Source organism: Aotus nancymaae, unplaced genomic scaffold (genome assembly GCF_030222135.1).
Source record: "Aotus nancymaae isolate 86718 unplaced genomic scaffold, 86718_ANA_hifiasm-v0.15.2.pri h1tg000006l, whole genome shotgun sequence".
In the NCBI taxonomy this organism is placed as follows: domain Eukaryota; kingdom Metazoa; phylum Chordata; class Mammalia; order Primates; family Aotidae; genus Aotus; species Aotus nancymaae.
In genome coordinates this window covers 90,169,310-90,190,799 of record NW_026988417.1, presented here as the reverse complement: position 1 = coordinate 90,190,799, position 21,490 = coordinate 90,169,310, and the positions used below count along the sequence as shown (strand labels likewise).

The 21,490-nt window shown below is 34.0% G+C and overlaps 1 protein-coding gene across 1 annotated transcript in view; it reads left to right on the top strand.

Annotated features, from left to right (window-relative positions):
- STPG2 (sperm tail PG-rich repeat containing 2) overlaps positions 1–21,490 on the top strand; it is a 1,129,165-nt gene that overhangs the window by 650,231 nt on the left and 457,444 nt on the right. Inside the window, exon 10 of the mRNA XM_064369406.1 lies at positions 20,791–20,925. Within this exon, the coding sequence (XP_064225476.1) occupies positions 20,791–20,925 (135 nt within the window). The remainder of the gene's footprint in view (positions 1–20,790; positions 20,926–21,490) is intronic.

Genomic DNA, 21,490 nt, shown 5'->3' with positions numbered 1-21,490 from the left:
TGTGCTCCACCTCCTTCCTCTCTAACCTCTGGGACCAATGATTCTTTTATCATCTCCATTGTTTCATCTTTTCCAGAATGTCATGTAGGTTGAATCACATGTAGCCTTTCCATTTGACCTGTTTAACTTAGTAATTTGCATGTAGGGCTCCTCCATGTCTTTTCATGGCTTGATAGCTGATTTCACTTTATTACTGAATAGTATTCCATTATCTAGAAGTACCACAGTTTAATTATTAATTTATCTACTGAAAGACATCTTGGTTGCTTTCAAGTTTTGGCAATTATGAACAAAAATGCTATAAACATCTGTGTGCAGGTTTTGTATGGACATATTTTCTTCCTGAGAAAAGGCCTTGGTAAGAACAGAATACTCTCATGTGTTTCAAAATGGTTCCTTTTCCCCTTTCCCTGCTGGAAGTACTAGATGTTTCTCCAATATTCACCATGAGAACCAAGGCAAGCTCCTGGAGGTAAAACTCACAAAAGTTTGCAGAAGCCCACTGACTGGGTTTCCCTGGAGTTTTTATCTCTTAGACTTGTCCACACTGAGCCTCCAGCAATTCATCAATTACAATTCAGATTTTCCTACCCTAGCACTGGTTCCTACAGAAATTTCAGAATGAATTTCTGTTTCACTTAATTGTGATTCTCTGTTTCTGTTTATCTCTTCAGTTTTCTGGGCAGTGATTTGTCCTGTGACTTCAGATCTCTGATGAAACTAAGAAGACTTGCTGTCTAGTTTTCTAGTTGTTAGGATGGAGGAGTGACTTATAAGCTTCTTGTAAAGTACTATGCACACTCAATATACACATAAATGTTCTCAAATAAATCAGCCATCATACAATTTTGTGTGATGTCTATTTTACAACTAACTTGTAAATTTGAAAGAAAGAAAAAATTTTATTTACTCAATGGTACTTGATGTATAAAAATATGTTTTTGAATCATGCGAAACTGAAGAAATAGCATTACTCAGATAAATCTATAAACACTCAGAAAATGTTTTATTCAAATTCCATTGATATTGTATTTATAATGTTAATGCTTAACTGATATAAACCCCTTCTTGGAATATTAGTTTTTATCTTTTCCAACATTAAAACATTGTCTTAAAATGAATTTTAAAATAAGAAGCCAATAGGATGAACACACAATTGCAGCTGTTCTGGGAGAAAGTTGGGTGCTGATCTTTTTTGCCACTTCTATTTAGTTCTTCCTCTAAGATGGTCCCTGAGGTACCTTCTCAGAATATCTGTGGATCTCCAGAGCAGTATTTCGATATTTTGCTGCAGATAAAATGTATGCATATGAAAGAATCACTTCAGTTACTTTAGTTATTCTAAGACTATTTGCAAAACATTGAAATATCCAAAATGTCATTATTACTTTAATAATATGAATATGACTATTTTTATTGTTTCAAGTAGAGATTGTGGTCAGGAGACATTTACTCAGCTGAATTACTCAGTTTAAACTCTGTGATAATCAATATATTATACATAACAATATGTAACAATTCTATAAAGATGTACGTTTCACCATAAATCAAGTATAGTAGCTCCCCCTCTTGTCTGTGGTTTCGATTTCTGCAGTTTTAGTTACTTACCCACAGTATACTGTGACCCAAATATATTAAATGAGAAATTCCAAAAATAAATTAGTAAGTTTTAAATTGACATTCTGAGTAGTGTGATGAAATCCCAGGCTGCCCTGCTCAATTCTGCCCAGGATGTCAATCATCCCTTTGTCCAATGTATCCAGCTGTATACACTACCTACTCATTAGTCATTGACATTGACATTGACATCGACACTGTTTGTTCCTAATACCCAGCCATCGATATTGTCATGGCTTGATGATCCAGGATCACCCAAAGCAGATGATCCTCAATCTGACATATCATCAGAAGGTCAATATAGCCTAATGCTACAGCACAATGACTATGTCATTCACCTCACTTCACCTCATCACAATGCCTATGTCATTCACCTTACTTCATCTTATCACAATGCCTATGTCAACCATTCACCTCCTTTCATCTAATCTCATCGCATTTTATCATCTCACATTATCACAAGAATTGTGAGTACAGTGGAGTAAGATATACTGAGAGAGAATGACCACATTCATATAACTTTTATTACAGTATATTGCTATCATTGTTTTATTATTATTGTTGTTAATCTTTTATTGTGCCTGATTTATAAGTTAAACTTTATCATAAAAATGTGTGTAAAAAAACTACAACATAGTATTTACAGTGTTTGGTATCATCCATGATTTCAGACATCCACTAGGGGTCTTGGAACATATTCCCCGCAGATGAAGGTGGACTACTATATATTAAAGATTACATGTTATATAATACATATTGAAAGATATTATAATATATTTTAGGAAAAATATATAAAGTACCAAATTCTTCCTTGCAAAATAATTTATTTCCCCTCATATTATAAAACACAGAAAATGTTTAGTGAAAATCTTTGACAACGTAGTACAAACCAGAAAGGCAAATGTGCCTTGTCTCAGTCTGTCAGCTGTGTTTTAAAATCACTTGACTCTCATTAAGCGGATTCATCTATCATATTTCTCTAATCTCAATGCCTCCTTACTTAATTTTATTGTTAATTCTCTCTCCTGAGGGAAAAGGCTGGAATCAAAAATCATAAAATAATTGTCCTGAATCTTTTATTTTATAAGATGGAAATAAGCATAAAGTATCCACAATCATAGCTCATCATATGCAGTGGTTTTGATAGGATTCACTGTTACAGAAGGATATTTTTTATTCATGTAAATATCTATTTCTTTATATACACATAGCTCCTAGAAATAAGACATGCTTCAAGTAAAATCTCCTTAATTGTCTGTTCTTTTGGTTACTGGTCCTTTATACTCTCTCCAGTCATTCTCTCATCATGTTCTAACCTGCACATAAAACAAAACCTGTCTTAGGAACACATGCTCCCACTTGCCTTTTCGACTTCTTGACATGGAGATTTATGCTCTATGTTTTAGTTTCTGTGTCTGTGTCTTTCTGTGGCATTTCTTCAGACTCTCTTTTTGGCTCTGTAAGCTTGGTCTTTCTACTTGGTTTTGCTTGGGTCTCTGGTTTTTTGTCTTCCTTGAGGTGATGGGTCAGAAACAACTAATTTTGTATCTCATGAGTCTTAGATTCAAATGCACAACTGCTGCTCTCTTCCTTATCCTAGCCCTCCCTCAGATATCTTAAACTCAAAATGTCCATAACTGATTGGACATTTTGAGTATGTGCCTCTCTGATTCTTCTCTCTCACTGTAATTTCTCTGTTGTAATGGTTGTAATGTAGAAGAGGGAACCAAATATAATTGGGTAACCCAATGTTTCTGTCAAGCCTATCCTCAACATTTTCCTCCAGCTGTTACAGATTAGCTTGATCAATATTCCTTCATTTCTGATTTTGGTTCACTTTGTTCCAAAAAAAGTGGAGAATGACTACAGTTATTTCAAATCCAAATTATTTAGTATGAACTCAGTTCTTTAATATATGAACATGCATTTTTAAAAAATTTATAAATGTTATTGTGTTGTTATTTTAGAAAACTGAGTATTCTAGTTAGCCAATAAACAGGTGGATTTTAATAGCACTACCTGAATATCATGATGGTACATGTTTGCCTGAGTATTAAACAAAATGCTTCCAGATATGTAAGAGTTTTACCAACCTTTGTTTTTCTCATCCATATTTCATAGAATAGTTGCAAGTAATTCAATTGTTTGACCAATGTACTATACTATTTTGAAGGCACTAAATGTTGATTGTATGTGTTTTTTATTTTGGTTCTGTTGTAGTTTTTATGTCTGTGTGGAAAGAGAAGCCAGATGTTCAAGGGAGGAGAGTTTGTGTTTTTTAGTTGTCTGTGAGAAACCTTAAAGTAGCCTGCCTAAATAAAACTGCTTTTCTCAGATATCTTTTTCTTAATTCCCCAGTCCACTGCATAGGCCAAATCACTATGAGGCTATTTGACACATGGAAGAATTTTCTCTGCCTAAGGGGAAGGAAACAGAATTCATTTGAACTGGGAGAGAGTTGATTTGCTGTTCTATAGTGTTTATGGGGCCTAGGAAAAAATCTGATAGTCTATGGATTCTATTTACAATGACTACCTCCAGAAAAGCTGCTTGGACTAGTCATTACCACTTTTAAGTACCTTTTCTTCTAAAAAGCGAAGATGCCAGATACAGAGCTTTAGATACTAGTGCATGTAATACATTTAGGAATGTGAGAAAGAGAATGGTATAAAGCACAAAGGAGATGGCTGATGCTTGTAGGTAGCTCCCATTTAGGTAACATCAATTATAGCAACCTATGCAATTAAACTCATTTACAGATAGCACAGAAGGTACTAGAGTTTTCCTTTCTTCTTGATAGTCAGAAAAGAAAAAAAAATGTACTTATTTTTGATTAATCAAAAAATAAACAAACTTAGTTGGACATAGATATGGATTTTTTAAAACCCAAAGAAATAACTTTCCATTGTTGCTTTCAAAGATTAATAAAATGTAATGCACGAATATGTCACTCTCACAAATTTTTGAAGAAACCATTACATTGGAAAGAAAACGTTTGACAAATATTTTGTGTACTAACTAATCTCTTAGAGTCTTATAAACTTGAATCTAGCTATAAAAGCTTTTCTTTTAGTTTTTGTTGTTTAAACAAGAAATTAATGATGGACTGTTAAAGTATAATTTAATCACTGGATTAATCTTTATGAGGATATGTAGCAAAATCTTTAAACATGCTAATGTCGCCCTTTTTCCTATCAACTTATTCTCTTAGAGATAATATGATGTTTATTCTCTACAGTCTATGTAGTATGCCACCTAAGTACCTTACCTAAAAGCAAATCCATTCTTATTGTAGTAGGTGGGGTCCTATCCCATCTTAAATGACAACAAAAAAAGGCAAAAGCAGTTGCAATAACTCTCCATATTCTTACTCAAACAATGAGATGACTTACAGAGTTCCTGGCAGTGTTTCTTGTTCTCTATGTAATTATTTTGGATTAGTCTACTCTGCATTTGCATTTATCTCCTGATCCAGTCAGCAAAACCATATAAACTTTTTAACCTATTTGCCTACTTTCTCATTATGATTTTTTCTCCATTTCCATTTTGAGTATAATCAGTTAACAGACTGGTATCTTTTTAATAGGTTTTAAAAATCATTTTATTATTAATATGCCTTGTGGTTCATATAACATGAATACTGTATGAATGTAAAATGAATTCTTGAACTCATTATATATGTAATTTATTTTAAAGTTGAAAACTTCTTTTGGTGAATCATCATCTGGTTATTCTGTTTTACTCTTACCATTAGTATTGAATGATGATGCTTTGGATTTTTTTTTCCATATGAATAAAGGAAGAAGAGTATTTGATTATGGTAATATATGATTAACAATTTATGTCCTTTTTATCCAATTTAAAATATTAAAATCATCAAAGTAAAATCATATACTTTTAACATTTTAATTTATGAAATAATAAACCTCTTTTATAATTGCCATGAAAATGAAAAATGGTCATTTTGTAAGGTTTTAAATATAATCAGATTTTGATTGTAATAATGTCAAAGTAATGTCTGGTTAAGGCTTCCTCAGAAGATAGGGTTAAATTCAGTGGCTTTGCAATTTTTGTGACCTTTTTCAGATACTGGAGATAACTTAGTCATTTTCCATTTCTCAGCTATAGTATTTCTTTTGAATGTTGTGAACTTTTTAAAAATGTCACTAAAATGTTAACTATTTTTTTTCTTCACACATTTGTCGGTTTTGACTATAGTATCTTAGGTACTAAAAAGTCTATTGCAAATGTCTTTAACAAACTATAACTATTTCTCAACTTATAGGTAATCCTATTTCACACTTGAATGCATGATATATGACATCAGATAATCTACGATCTAGTTTTCTGAAATAACGTGGAGAAAAATCAAAAGTTTCTTTTTTAATATTCATTAATTTAACAACCTATTCAAGTAGTTCATTTTGTTTTTGTCCTAACATTTCTGCTATGTTTATGTACATTTTGGATGATTTTGTTAAACTCTGGGAGATGTGAATAATGTAACCATAAACATGATAGAAGAAACTCACAAAAGAAAAATGTAATAGACTTATTTATCTAAGAAGTTAAAACTTTTATATGAAAAATAAACACTTAAAATCTACAGAAAGAAGTAGGAACATATTATTAGTAATTACCACAGATAAGCAACAAATGTTGATCAGTTTCTATGTCCCAAGCCTTTTAAGAACTGCTCATTCCTATTAATGGAAAAGGTAGCTGAGCACCTAGCCCTGTTCACAGAATTAAGAGGCATTGCTTGATTCTAAATGTAGACAGTATAGTTCAAGACAGTATATACTCATCTTACCCACATCACTAAGAGTTAAGTGATTAGGGGATATCTAGATATTTGGAAAAAAAGTGATGCAGATGTATCCCAACTTCTATTAATTACACACTCAGAAAGGCTGTATAAACACAAAAATTTCAATCTCAGACAAACAGGCTCTATGGCCTTGGTGCTACAAGTTGAATGTGGCTAAATATTTTGAACAGGAGATTCAAATGATAAGCTTGCATGAAACATAGGTATCGATATAATTTTTAAATTACCTCTAGGTATTATAATACATAGATATAAAGGATTTATTAAAAACCCTGAAATCTTGTAGAAGCAAACACAAAACTTCTCTGTAGGGCTATTTTTGGTTTTGAACAAAGATTTCTTTTCTAAGATCTGAAAATGAGTTAACAACAACAATAACCAAAAAGTCACAAACCACTGTAAGGGAGAATAAATGCATGTAAACAACAGGAGAATTAACATATTCAAGAACATTACACTTAACCTTCTGTCTCTGTGAGTTTCTTATCTACAGATTTAACCAACCATGGATCAAAAATATTGGAGAAAAACACCAAAAAGTACAATTCAACAGAAAAAAGAGATACAAATAAAAATATACAGTTTAACGACTATATAGCATTTACATCGTATTAGGTACTATAAGTAATCTAGAGGTGATTTAAAGTATATGAGAGGATGTGCATAGGATATATGCTAATATGATACCATTTTATATCAGGAACCTGAGCATCTGAAGTTTTTGGTGTCCACTGGGGTGCCTGAAACCAATCCCCCATGGATACAAGAGAAGACTGTACATGATAAAATAATCTGATAAGAGATTATAAAATACATGATTAATATGATTAAACAAATAATATAATAGAACACAGAATGAAAAATCTGGAAAGCATATATACACAAAGAACAGATACATTTTTCAAATATCCAAATAGACTTCTGGATTCAGCTTTAATATATAAAGAGCTTGAAAGTCATCACTCCTGTCTTTACACTAAGAAAAATCTGGACAAAATGAAAATAATGATTTTACTTGGACCCATCTAAAAGCTGAAGTTGCAGTAACAGCCACGACTTTGAAATCTGGACAGAGAAAAATACAGAGTGATACAGCAAATGAGATTAGAAGTTGAAGGCATTGGATCCATCAACTGGGAGGAATAAGTACAATGGTAATTTTGACAAATTGCCAGAGGCTAATTGAAAACTAGCCTGGGAATTAGAAAGCTCCAGGCCCAGAGCTTTAATTCTAAACCCACATATTCATGTGCTTTCTCTCTAGTAGCTCACCAACAGGTTCTCCTAGTGAGAATCTGAAAAGTTTCCTTCAAAGAACCATCAGGGAGAGAAGAGTAACTATTATGAAGTAAGACTGTAACCTTTTCCAAAATAAAGTTCTACTCTCCAGGGGAAAGAACTTAACAACACAGTTCTGAAACTATCCCAGCTGAAGAAGACAGAGGCACAGAAAAAATACATGACTTTTTTAAGTGTGCATGTGTTGAGTACTATAATTGAGTGGTCATATATATGATCTTTTATAACTGTTGCTATATACTTAGGCAAGAATACATTTAGATTTCTTGCAAATATTCTGTTAAATAATTCAATTCACCCACTATTTATCCCCACTATTATATGGTGACATGTACCAGGCATGTATCAGTGACAGGGTAAATAAGCATGTAAAAACATAAGGAACATTTGGGAGGCCAAGGTGGGAGGATCACCTGAGTCAGGAGTTTGAGACTAGCCTGAGAAACCCTCTCTCTACTAAAAATACAAAAATCAGCCAGGCATGGTCGTGAGTGCCTGTAATCCCTGGTACTCAGGAGGCTGAGGCAGGAGAATCGCTTAAACCCAGGAAGAAGAGGTTTCAGTGAGCCAAGATCATACCACTGAACTCCAGCCTGAGTGACAGAGCTGGGTGAATTGCTGGTGAGGATGAAGAGCAACAGGTACTGGAATAGAATTAATTCCATAATGAACAGTGGCACCACTACTTTGGAAGATAGTTTGGCATCTTCCAAAGTATTACTTCATCTCTAGATCACTTAGAATACCTAATACAATGTAAATGCTATAAAATAGTTGTTATGCTGTATACTTTTATTTGTATCATTTTTTACTGTTGTGTTGCCTTTTTATGTTTTTCCCCAAAATATCTCACAAACTTTGTACAAATTTCTTACAGAGCTAAATGTAGCTTTACCATACAATCCAATGATTGTGTTCTTAGGTATTTATCCAACTGACTAGAAAACTCATGTCCATATAAAAACCTTCATTCAAATATTTACAACAGCTTTATGCAAAATTGCCAAAGACTTGAAGAAACCAAGTTGTTGTTCAGTAGGTAAATGGAAAATCAAATTTGGTACATCTATGTAATGGAATATTATTCAGCAATAGAAAGGAGTGCAGTATAAAGCCACACAAAGACCTGATCTACTAAATGTAATATGGTATCAAGATGAGATCTCACAATAGAAAAGGAACATTAGATGAATACTAAGGATATTTGAAAAAAACATATGGGGTAAGTAAGCAGTAATGTAACAATATTGATTCATTTATGATAACAAATATATCATACTAATGTAAGATGTTAACAATAGGAGATGCCAAGTGTGGTGACTCATGCCTGTAATCCTAGCACTTTGGGAAGCCAAGGCAGGCTGATCACCTGAGGTCAGGAATTCAAGACCAGTGTGGCCAACATGGAAAAACTCCATCTCTACTGAAAATACAAAAATTAGCCAAGCATGATGGCACACACCTGTAATCCCACCTACTTGGGAGGCTGAGGCAGGAGAATCGCTTGAACCAGAGAGGTGGATGTTGCAGTGAGTTGAGATCATGCCATTGCACTCCAGCCTGGATGGCAAGAGTGAAACTCCTTCTCAAAAACAAAAACCAAAAATAAAAATAAAAAATAAAAACGTAATAGGAGAAAGTGGTATGATATATAAGGAAGCTCTCTAATAACCTTGTTACTTTTCTATAAACCTAAAGCTATACCTAAATAAAATGTTTATTAAAAGCTAATAAAACATCTGGAATGTATATGTAAACATATACATAAGTTAATTTAAATTAAAAAAATTGTAGTGGCTGTTACAATTGAGAAAAGAAGTAAAGGTAAATGTGAAGTATCAGTTAAAATATAATTCAAAAAGACGAAGAGATGAAAAATGTAAAAGACTGCTTGCAATGGATGCTACTTTTCTGAAAATTGACCTTTAAATAAATTCAATGTAATCCCAATTAAAAATCTCAGCACATTATATGTGTGTACAAATTGACATGCTGATTTAAATATTTATAAGAAAATTTATATAGAATTTGATAATGAAAGCAATTATGAATAAAAAATATGTAGAGGATTTACATACCAAATATTAAGATTTATATAAAGCTACTATGAGTAAGGCAATATGACATTGACATGAAAATAGAGAAATGGAAGACAAGAGCACAAGTTACTAATAGACCATAAATATGTAGGACAATGTAAAGTTGGTCTTATCAATAAATAATGCTCATTCTACTGGGTTTCCACATGGGATAAAAACAATCTTGAGTGCTATCTTACACCATATACAAAATTGATTCCAGATGTATTGTTGATCAAAGAATGAAAAATAAAAACCATCAAGATTCTAGAAAAGAAGTAGGAGACTATCTTCATGAGATTGAGTTAATCAAATACTTCTTTAACAGGATATAAAAAATGTTAACTAAGAATAAAAAGATGATAAATTAGATGATATTAAATAAAGAACATCTATTAATTAAAATACACCATTAAAATGAGTGGAAGGGAATGACACAGAGAAGAGTGAAGATATCTCTAATACATGTATCTAGAAATGAACTTCTAAAAATTAATTTAAAAAAGGGAAACAGCCAATAAAAATGGACTAAGACTTGAACAGGCACATTCAAAAGAAAAGAGGATATGGAAATGGCAAGTTAACATAAGGAAAAAGTTCTCAACTTCATTATAAATGATAAACAGATTTAAACTACAGTGTTTGTGTTAGTCAATTTGGACTGCTGTAACAGAATACCATAGACTGGGTGGCTTATAAACAACAGAATTCTTTTTCTCCCACAGTTTTGGAGGGTGGAAATCTGAAATCATCATGCCAGCATGGTTGGGGACTGCTGACCTCTTGTTTCCTTACATGATGAAAAGAAAGCTAGCTAGCTCTCTGGCCTCTTCATATAAGGGCACATATCTCATTGTTGAGGGCTCTACCTTCATGATCTAATTACCTCCCAAAGTCACCACCTCCTAATATCACATTGCAAGGGGTAGGATTTCAACATATGAATTTTGGGTGAAGCACAATCATTCTGCCCATAGCAGTGTTATACTACTTTATTACTGTTAGCATGGCTAAAATGCAGAGAGAGAGAGAGAGAGGGAGAGGCAACCAAATATTGGAAAAGATGTGAACAAAAATGAAACTCTCATTTGCTTTACTTGGTAGATTCTGTAAAACTAAATGTATAAACAGTTTATGACCCAACAGTTACTCTATTGGGCATATAACCAAATGGAATGTGTATATATGCACACCAAAAGGCATGTTCAATGGTAGATAGAAGCACTATTTTTAATAGCTAGAATTGGAAACAACCCAGAAATGGTCATCAGAAATAGAGTGGGTAAAATACATTGTGGTGTATTTATAAAATGGAATGCAGAGGAGAACTGAGCAGGAATGTTATATACATCCACATAGATCCATATTACAAGCATAATTTTGAATGAATGAAACCAGACTTAAAAGGAAATTCTCTATGTGATTCCATTTATCTGAAGTTCAATATTAGGCCATGGTCATCTAGTAATAGTGTTAGAAGTCAAGATTCTTGTGCAGGCTCAGGAATAGATGAGGGGAGTTGTGACTGGGTAGGGGAACATAAGAACATTTTGGAGGACTGGTGATACTTTGTTTTGATTGGGTGTTGGTTATACAGCAGTGTTCACTTTTTGAAAATTTATTAAATTATATTTACTTATACAATTTTCTATATGTATGTTATGCTTTTAATAAATATTTACTTGAAGAAATACATGAAGAATAGTTTAAGAAGGTAAAACATGCCCAACAGCAGTTCCAAGAAAAAAAGAAAAGAAAATGGAGAAGAGATACACGAAATAATCTTAGCTGAGACTGTCCAGAAATAAGTGAAGATCTAGTCTTCAGAATTACAAAAAAAGAAAAAGAAAAATAATTCAAGTGTCTGTCAAGAATAGATCTAAGTACTGTAGAACCAATAGGCAAAAACAGCTTCCAGGAAGTTAGATAAGAAGCAAAGCAAAATACAAAATAAAATATATAATATGCATATTAGTAATAGAAAAAAATAAAGCAGAGAAGGAAGCAATCACAGATTTGAGGAACAATGTTGAAATTTTAAATGGGGTTTTTGGGGAAAGCCCTACTGAGTATAAGGGGACACAATTTAGGGGTGCAGATGCAGGAAATTGGGTGGATGTAGTGGCAGGGGTTGATGGCAGAGAATAAAGTGGAACTTCGTTCTATAAGCACTGTAGCTAATTCTCTATAGTTAAACCGTAATTCAGTTACTAGTTACCTGATTGTGAGGTGAATGCTCTGGTGTCAAATAAAGACTCTGTAGAGGTTTAGTAAGTATAGCATAATGTTTCTTCTACCAGCATTCTCTAATTATTGGAAAGAGTGAAATACCAAAGAAATATAACAAGACTGACAGGGCAAACAGAACATGCTTCTCTCTAGTACTTGTAGATAAGAGTTTATGCAAATAAACTCAGTGATTAGAAGGACCCAATCAACACAGTAACACAGATTTTTACTAAACTCTAAGTGAAAAATAAATCTAAAGCCATCTAAAGTAGAAACTGGCATTGTTAAAAAGAGGCATCCTTTGAATTGTATGATACTGGATTAAGTAGAGGACTTCTGCTAGGGAAGACGAATTGTAACCAAAATATTAGCTAAAGAGAAGTTGAACACTTTAATTCCTAGAAAAGGGACTTCATGTTTTGAGTTTAAATTGTGTTTCAACATTTATTTAGAAAAATTCAAATGTTGAAACTCTAATTGTTAATATATTGTATCATTTGCACTCTTCCTCTCTGCCTCTTTATTTGCATGTCTCTCCCTCTCTCTCACACACACTCTCACACACTGATACACACATATTTATACATTATTATTCTCATTGAAGAATATTTTCTTAGGAAATTATATATTATATAACCGTTTGAATCTACTAGATATAATAATCTTCTACCTTCAAATACTTTAGCATGTATCTCCTAACAATGAAGATAATCTTCCTATGTAACCACAAAACAATGGTCAAATTCAGGAAATTTTTTATTGTTACAATATTATCTATAATATAGTCTTTATTTTAATTTTGCTAATTGCCCTGATAATATTCTACACCCAGAATCATCCATCCAATTTAGTTATCATGTTCCTTTAATATCCTTTAACCTAGAACAATTCCTCAGTCTGTCTTTGTCCTTTAGGAGCATCAACCTTTTTGAAGCTATTTGATATGATTAGTTTCAGTATTTGTTGATTCTCTCTCCTAACGTGTGTGTCTAATCAGAACTGCAAAAGTTAGCTGTTCATTATCCTCTTATCCTTCTTTCATAGGGAACAATGTAATGATTTTTTAAAAAAAATTTTCCATTGTGCTTTGAAAAGGCATTAATCACTCCAGGGGAAAAATATATTTGGTTACTATTCTATCAAACATATGAATTTAAAAACTCTAATAACTTCTTTTGACTGAAACATTTTAAGCAATGTGTTTTACTGCACAAAATGAATATATACTATATATTTATAATTTCAGTGAGAATTATAAAAAAAGGAAAATTAGAATTTATTTGTTTTACCTTTCATTTCATTGTGAATTTGAGAAAGAAAACGTATAGCTTTTAACATTGTCTTGATTTTACCTCAATTATAATTCATATTTCAAACTCATTCATCATAATTTCAATGAAATGATGTATGAATTGTTCTTTAGTTTATATTAATTTTAAACCTATTTTGCAAACCAAAGAACACAAAATATAAAAATTCTAAGCGGACATTAGGCTACTCTGTTGCAGACAAGTACTTTCAGACACTTTTGTATTCTGAAAGCTGCAATCTGAACATGGTTTCAATGCAGGTCAAATACTCTTAGGACTCATCTTGTATTCATTCCTATTTTCAGGTGAAAAATGCTTTGAATGCAAAATAACTGTTTTCATCTCTCTTAGTAAGAATGTCTGTCTTTTTACTTCTCCCACTTGCACATGCTTTAAGAGAAAGTAAATTGTTAATTAGAAAATGTTTTTGCATAGTTATGAACTTCTGATTGTGTGCTGTCATCCATATCATTTTATTTTTCTCACCTAACAGTGCAATGAGTGTTAAAGTTTAGTTCTTTCATTATTGGCAGCTCTTCATCATGGTTATTTAAACCATTAAATTTTACTCTAGGTTTTTGTTAACATCACCCCATTCCTCAAATACTCTGCAGTTTAAAATTTTATGTTTAAGTTCCAGATTTTTAGTCTTTTCCAAACCCAAGCTATCTCTTCATATAGTTATCATTCTACTTCCACATATTATTTGCAGCAATGGTGTTTTAACCCTTTATTTTATGTTGCAAACTGTTAAAAAACAAGCATAGGCACATTAAAATGTTAAAGAGGTTTTTTTGTTTGTTTTTTGTTTGTTTTGAGCAAACAGTGATTCAGGAATTGGGCAGCACCAGACCAGAAGTGGTTTAGAACTCCATCTAGGGAGTGTGAGGTGAAAACTTACATAAAGTATTCATGGAAGCAAGACAATGAAAATATTTGATTGCCTAAAGGGGAAAGTTCCTAGTTAAATGTTATTGGTGACCTGTGACTAGTTAAGTTTCAGTCTTGTTTGACTGTTTACACTGAGTTGTGTTTGGTTTGATTACATAGTAACAGAAGGCACTGGAGCTGTTAGTCTCAGCCTAATGGTCTCCTAATTATTTTTAAGTTTTGGCAACTGGGAACAATATGCCTGTAAGCATTCATGTGCAAGTGTTTGAGTAGACATAAGTGTTCATTTCATCTGGTTAAAATAACAAAAAGTGTGATCACAAGATCATATGGGAGTAATATGTTTAGTTTTGTTAAAATACTGCCAAAATACTTTCCAAAGTGGCTGTGCCATTTTGTATTCCCACCAGCAATGGACAAGAGTACTTTTGCTTCACATCCTCACCAGTATTTGGTATTGTTAATGTTTTGCATTTTGATCATTCTAATAGGTAGGTAGTGGTATCCCATTGTTTTCATTTGCAATTCCCTAGTGACATATGATGTGGATCATCCATCTTTTCACATGATTATTTGCCATTACATAATCTTCCTTGGCAAGTATCTATTTAGGTATTTTATCCATCTTTTATTTTCTCATTGTTGAGTTTTAAGAGTTCTTCATATATTTTGTATAACATTTCTTTATCAGTGATATGGTTTGGCTCTGTGTTCCTACCCAAATCTCATGATGAATTATGATCTTCTGCATTGGAGGAGGGACTTAGTGCTTGGTGCTAGGTGGGAGGTAATTGGATCATGGGGGCAGATTTCCCCCTGGCTGTTCTCATGATAGTGAGTGAATTCTCCCAAGATCTGGTTTTTCAAAAGTGTGTGGCACTTCCCCCTTCGCTGTCACTCTTGCTCTCGCTCTCTCCCCGCCACCTGCTGGCCTTGTGAAAATATGCTTGCTTCCCCTTTGCTTTCTGCCATGACTGTAAGTTTCCTGAGGCCTTCCAGCCATGCTTCCTGTACAGCCTGTAGAACACTGAGCCAATTAAACTTCTTTTCTTTGTAAGGTACCCAGTCTTGGGTAGTTCTTTATAGCAATGTGGGAACAGACTAATATAATCAAATATCTTTTACAAATATTTTCTTGGAGTCTGTAGCTAGTCTTCTCATTTTCTTGACAGTATCTTTTGAAGAACAAAAGTTTTTAATTTTAGTGAAATACAGTTTGTTTTTTTATGGACCATGCCTTTGATATTGTTGTATGTAAAATGTTGGCACAGGAGACATTCCCTTGTCCCCCTTTCAGGGTGTGCACCAGGGGAATGGCTCACTTCTTCAGTGCCCCACTGCTCTAACCTATAGGGGGAGAATGTAGATGGGCAGGCTGTGGGGCTCCAACAGTATGGCAGTGTCTAAGGGTGAATGCGTAAAACTCCTGAAGCCTCAGTGGGCATGTGTTGCAGTGGGCTCTTTCAGTTTAGCCATGTATAGGTGGCTTGTGTTTATAAGCTCAGTTAGACCTTCTGCCTCATCATGAAGACAGAGGGCTTTCTGTATGCCGGGCTTCTTGCCTTGATGTACTGGAATAATTGGATTAAACATGAGCTTGGAGAGTGAATGTAAGGTTTTATTGAGTGAAAGTAGCTCTTAGCAGATGGGGGAGCCAGAAGGGGATGGAGTAGGAAGGTGGTTACCTCCTGGAGTAGGACTGCTCAGAAGCTGGGCTCTCCTTTGACCACCCCAGCAAAACTCCACATTGTTCCACTGGTCGATGGCCTGCCAGCATCTGCTGGTGTCTGCTGGTGTGTCCTTCTGCCAATGTGTTCCTCTTGATGTCCAGCCACTTGTGTGTCCTCCGGTTAGGGTCTTGGGGTTTTTATAGGCACAGGATAGGGATGGGGGGACAAGGTAGTCTTGGGAAATGCAATATTTGGGCACAAAAACAAAGGCCTGTTCTTACCCAGGTCTGTGGGCACAGGCCTCGGGGTGGAGCCCTCACTTTGGGCCCTGCCTTTCTCTCCCAGCACTTTCCTGCCCCACTGCTATATCAATGTCATTGCCAAACACAAGGTCATCTAGAATTTCTTTGTGTTATCTCCTAGGAGTTTTCTGGTTTTGCATTTTACACTGAGATCTTTGATCTGTTTTGAGCTAATTTTTGTGAAGGTTGTAAGGCCTGTATCTAGACTTTTTTTTCTATCGATCTGTTTGTTTCTTTTTTTCATCAATAACATATTGTCTTGATAAATGTAGCTTTATCATGAGACTTGAAGTGCTGTAGTAAGCATATTTTTGATAGTAAACAGTAGGCGTGTTTTAGAATCAAATATACCAGCTTTATATAATGTTTGTTGCAGCATTCTATTTTTTCTATATTAGGAATAATTTCTAAAACATTGTCAGAAATTCTTTCTAGAAATTTTGAAAGACTTTACTGGCTTTCTTATTATATAAAACAACAACATAAATATCATCTCTGATACTTCTTTATATATAATCAGGACCTATTCCTAAAACAAATCCTAGGCATGATATTCATTTTTATTTTCTTTTCGATATTCTAATATTCCAGATTGTTTTAACATTTAAACATTTAACTTTGCATGGGCCCATAATGTGAACATATACTATATATTCATTTTTACAAATACAAAACTGATTATTCCAGTACTGGCAACTTTTGAACCCTTTTTCTGTTGATTGAAATGCCAGCTGATACATTAAATGCCTATTCTAAGCCAGGAAAGCTTCTTTTTCATTAAATGCATATATTTACATATTTCATTCATAAATATTATATATTGATATTGCTTTATAATGTGTGGTACTATCTCAGTTTTCTAACCCTTTCTAAGAACAATCTTCAGTCCCAGTCTCCTTCAGATCTAGGAGCCTTTGGGGAAGAGTGTAGAGCGAATAGCTACAGGGAATAATATAGGAAGAATTTCATTTCTTTCCTCTGCTCTACATAAAGCCTGATACCTCCACCTCTCTTCTGCTTCTCTGGTTCCCAAATTCAGACATCCTAGTGTCTCCTCTTGGTCTGATTCCTATGTCTGAAACAAAGTTGACTATACTTACTTCTAAGTTTGTGCTAAGCATGGTGCCAGGACTGAAACCTGAGACCTCTCAATACTAGTCAGACTCCAGTATATTATTCTCAATGATACCACACTAATTCTTCATTTCTAGAGAATGGCAAACTTTTAACTTCCTGAAGTCAACATTTTTTCTTAGAAGTTGTTTGGGGATAGGAAACAGAAGGCCTGAATTCACATTCTTACCCTCCCTTTAGTCCATTGACGTCCCTATTATGTCAAGCAGTAATTCTTTGAAAATTTCAGCAGATCGGTATCCTATTGTCGCAGGATCTTTGGGGTCTTGCTTTTCTGGCCTGAAACCTCTGGCCAGTGGTGCCTTTGCCTGAGTTTTATTCAGACCCACTGGGCTGGTTCTGCTCACTCAGCCTGGCAAGCTGTGCTCAGCTCACACTACTGGCCTATATCCCATGCCTGCCAAGGAAGAGTCAGGTGTGGAGCAGCAAAGGGTGTGTGAGTAAGTGTGGGGTCCAGACATTGTGCAATCATACATGCTGCCTGCTATAGCAGGGTGGGCAGCTCCACAATTATTTTAGTAGTTAGATAAGTGCATATAGGATAGTTAATATTTATACAATAAAAACATTAATATAAAATACGATAACAAGTGATTTTCCAAAAAAGCAATAATCTCTTACCAATTTTGTAATAAACTTTAATGGCCTTTCATTAATTTGTCATCACTGAAATCCTTAACATGGCCTACTAGCTCTTTGGCACCATCCCTCATGATGCCTACCTTGCTCCGTGCCACTCCATGCTTATTAGCTTTCTTTGAGTTAATAAGACATGCTACAGGATTTTTGCCTGTATTGATCTCTGAGTCTGGAGTGCCTCACCTGACCCTCTTCCCCACTGTTGCCTGATGAAGTCCTATCTTTACTTCAGATTTCTGTTCAATTGTCACTTCCTTAATAAAGACTCTGATCTCCTTTACTTGGTCCATTTTTCTTATTTTGTCTCCATGTATCTCTTCTTAGGAGTTCTTATCAATTTTTTATTTTATATTTATTTTATGATTATCTCATTATTGGTAATAGATTTTGTGAGACCTGGGATTATGTATTTTTGGCTGGCAGTTTTATTGTTAGATCCTAGTATGGTGCCTGATATATAATATCCACTTGATGTTCACTCATGGAATAAATAAAAGGAGGAGAGAATAATGGAAGTTGCCCAGTTTTCCTTCTATAAATCATGAAATATTTTGGATTATGACTAAAGCTTGGGGGTAGTTCCATGAATGTTGATTTTTCCTTTTGTATTATTTTTCTAAGTGATTGGATTTATATGCATATTTCTCTTTAGTTCAATAGTTATTCAAAAGGCTCCTTTTAGATTTTTTAATGATTTAGGGATTACCCCACAAACTTTATTTAGTTCCAATTTTATATATTTTTCTGAAACGTATTTTTGTTAATATTATAAATAAATATTGATGACTTTTCACAATGTATCTTCATATTAATGTTATTTTCCTTTTTTTTTTTTTTTGAGACGAAGTTTTGCTCTTGTTACCCAGGCTGGAGTGCAATGGCGCGATCTCGGCTCACCGCAACCTCTGCCTACTGGGTTCAGGCAATTTTCCTGCCTCAGCCTCCTGAGTAGCTGGGATTACAGGCACGCGCCACCATGCCCAGCTAATTTTTTGTGTTTTTAGTAGAGACGGAGTTTCACCATGTTGACCAGGACAACAATGTTATCCTAATGATATGCTAAAATATTTTACATCAATGAACTTTTAATGTCTTTACAGAGTGCTGGACTGAGGGCAAATTCTAACTGTCCTGTTTGCCACTTCTCTCATTATAAGAACGAAAGTTTATTTTTAACTAAGTTGATGCAAATATTTCCCTATTGGGAGACATTACACAAGAAGATGATGTTGATGAGGATGATAATAATAATAGACACATATGGTTTTGATATGCCAGGCTTGATATGCTTTGTACATTATTAACTCATTTAATCCTCATAAAAATGTCATAAGATAGGTATTATTTTAGCATCTTCACTTTCCAAATGTAAAAACCAATGCACCTAGTAGGGTACGGTGGAGCACATCTGTAGTTCCAGCTACTTGGGTGGCAGAGGTGGGAAGATCACTTGAGCCTGGGAGGCTGAGGCTGCAGTGAGCTGAGATTGGGCCAGTACTTTCCAGCCAGGGCGATAAAGTGAGAAGACCCTGTCTCAAGAAAAATAACAACAACTAGAAAGCCACAGAACAGAGATGTTGAGTAAGTTGCTTAAGAACACACAGAAAGCAGGTGACAAGAGCGGAGTTTCAACCAATGAAAGGTCCAGGGTTTTAACCACTAAGCTATATTGCCTTTCAAGATAAAAGACTACTTTCCATATTTTAACTCAATTATTATAACCCCCAAACCTATATAGAGTAGATTGCTTTGACTCCATTTGAAAAGTGAGGAAACCTAAGCTCATAAAGGGGAGGTAACATTTCCAAGGCCATGACATTGAAAATGTCTGAGTCCAAATTTCTACTGAGATATATGAGTTATCTTTGTACATGAAGCTGACTTTAAACCTGTAACTCTCTATTACATAAAGATAGGCAATGAAAAACTATAAATCTAAGAATGCAGTATTCTCAAATTGTACTTACTAACTATGCATCTCAATTTCCAACTTTCTAATATATCCTATTATATGACATTCTTGTGGAGGGTAGAATGAAAAAAAGAGGATCGTTGATACAGCTATGTTAGGACTAATACCTATCATGTAGGCAGCACTCAAAAAAATATTGATTGAATGATTATTCCATTAATTTCATTCTTCAATCAGCTTCTTTTTGCAAGAAATTTTGTGGACATTCCTCACAGCAATTGAAATTAGAGTTTGTTGTTTGTTATAGTTTTAAAAGTTCTTTCGAATTTTGTTCTTTCTGGATGTTTTGGCACGTTGAATGGTGAATGTAAATTGACTTTATCTCATTACTGCATGTTCATAGGAAAATAGGCAGATAATCTGCATTTAACAAATGTTGAAAGGATCAATGCTGAGAGAAGACACATCTGGAAAGTCAATATCTGCTTTCATTGGAAGCAAAATTTATTTTGGGAATAAAAATTATTCAATATTAATACATGTAAAAATATACATATTTCTTTTTTGAAAAGAAATTTTAGGTTTCACCAAAGGTTTTTGCCTCTACCAAATATATATGACTTTTAGAAGAATATTAAACATGCATTAAATTCATGACTTGTAACTTTTTATATTTTATTTTATTTTTTACTTTGGCATAGTTTAAATTATATTTATATATGTTAGCCCTAGGAATCCAAACATTTAAAATATCATAAATGGTGTTGGTTAGATAGTTTATGTTAATGAGTTCATTATTGATTAATATAAAATAATGTTTCAAAGTTTATGAATGATACAATTAAAATGTACTATTCTTTTTTTTTTTATATCCACAGCTCAGTCCATTTTTAAGGCATACTGTTCTGAAGAGAACATTTAATGTAACTCTGTCGAATTCTTTCTTGATGGATAGAGAAACCACTCCTACTCTAGAACAAAAAGCCAAACAAAAACTCCGAGGAGGCAAAATGGTGAGTGTATCAGTTTGTTCTCACAGTGATATAAAGAAATTCACAAGACTGGGTAATTTATAAAGAAAGAGGTTTAACTGATTCAGTTTCACATGACTGGGGAGGCCTCAGGAAACTTAAAATCATGGTAGAAGGCAAATGAGAAGCAAGTACCTTCTTCACAGGGTGGCATGAAAGAGAGAGGGAAGAGGAACTGCCAAACACTTATAAAACCATCATATTTCATGAGAACTCAGTCACTATCATGAGAACAGCATGGGGTAAACTGCACCCATCATCCAGTCACCTCCCACCAGGTCCTTCCCTTGACACACGGGGATTACAATTTGAGATGAGATTTGGGTGAGAACACAGAGTCACACCATATCAGTGAGTGTACCTGTCCTCCATGAGTTACATTTTTACAATCCAGAAATTAATTGTCATATACAATCTTTTGGTCAGAAAATATTTTTCTTTCCTGTAAACAATATATTTGTATCCCTCTTCTAGAAATTGGTTGTGTTTATGGCCCCAAGGTGTAATTAATAGATTATAGTAGAAGACAATCTGCGTTCTTCTAGAA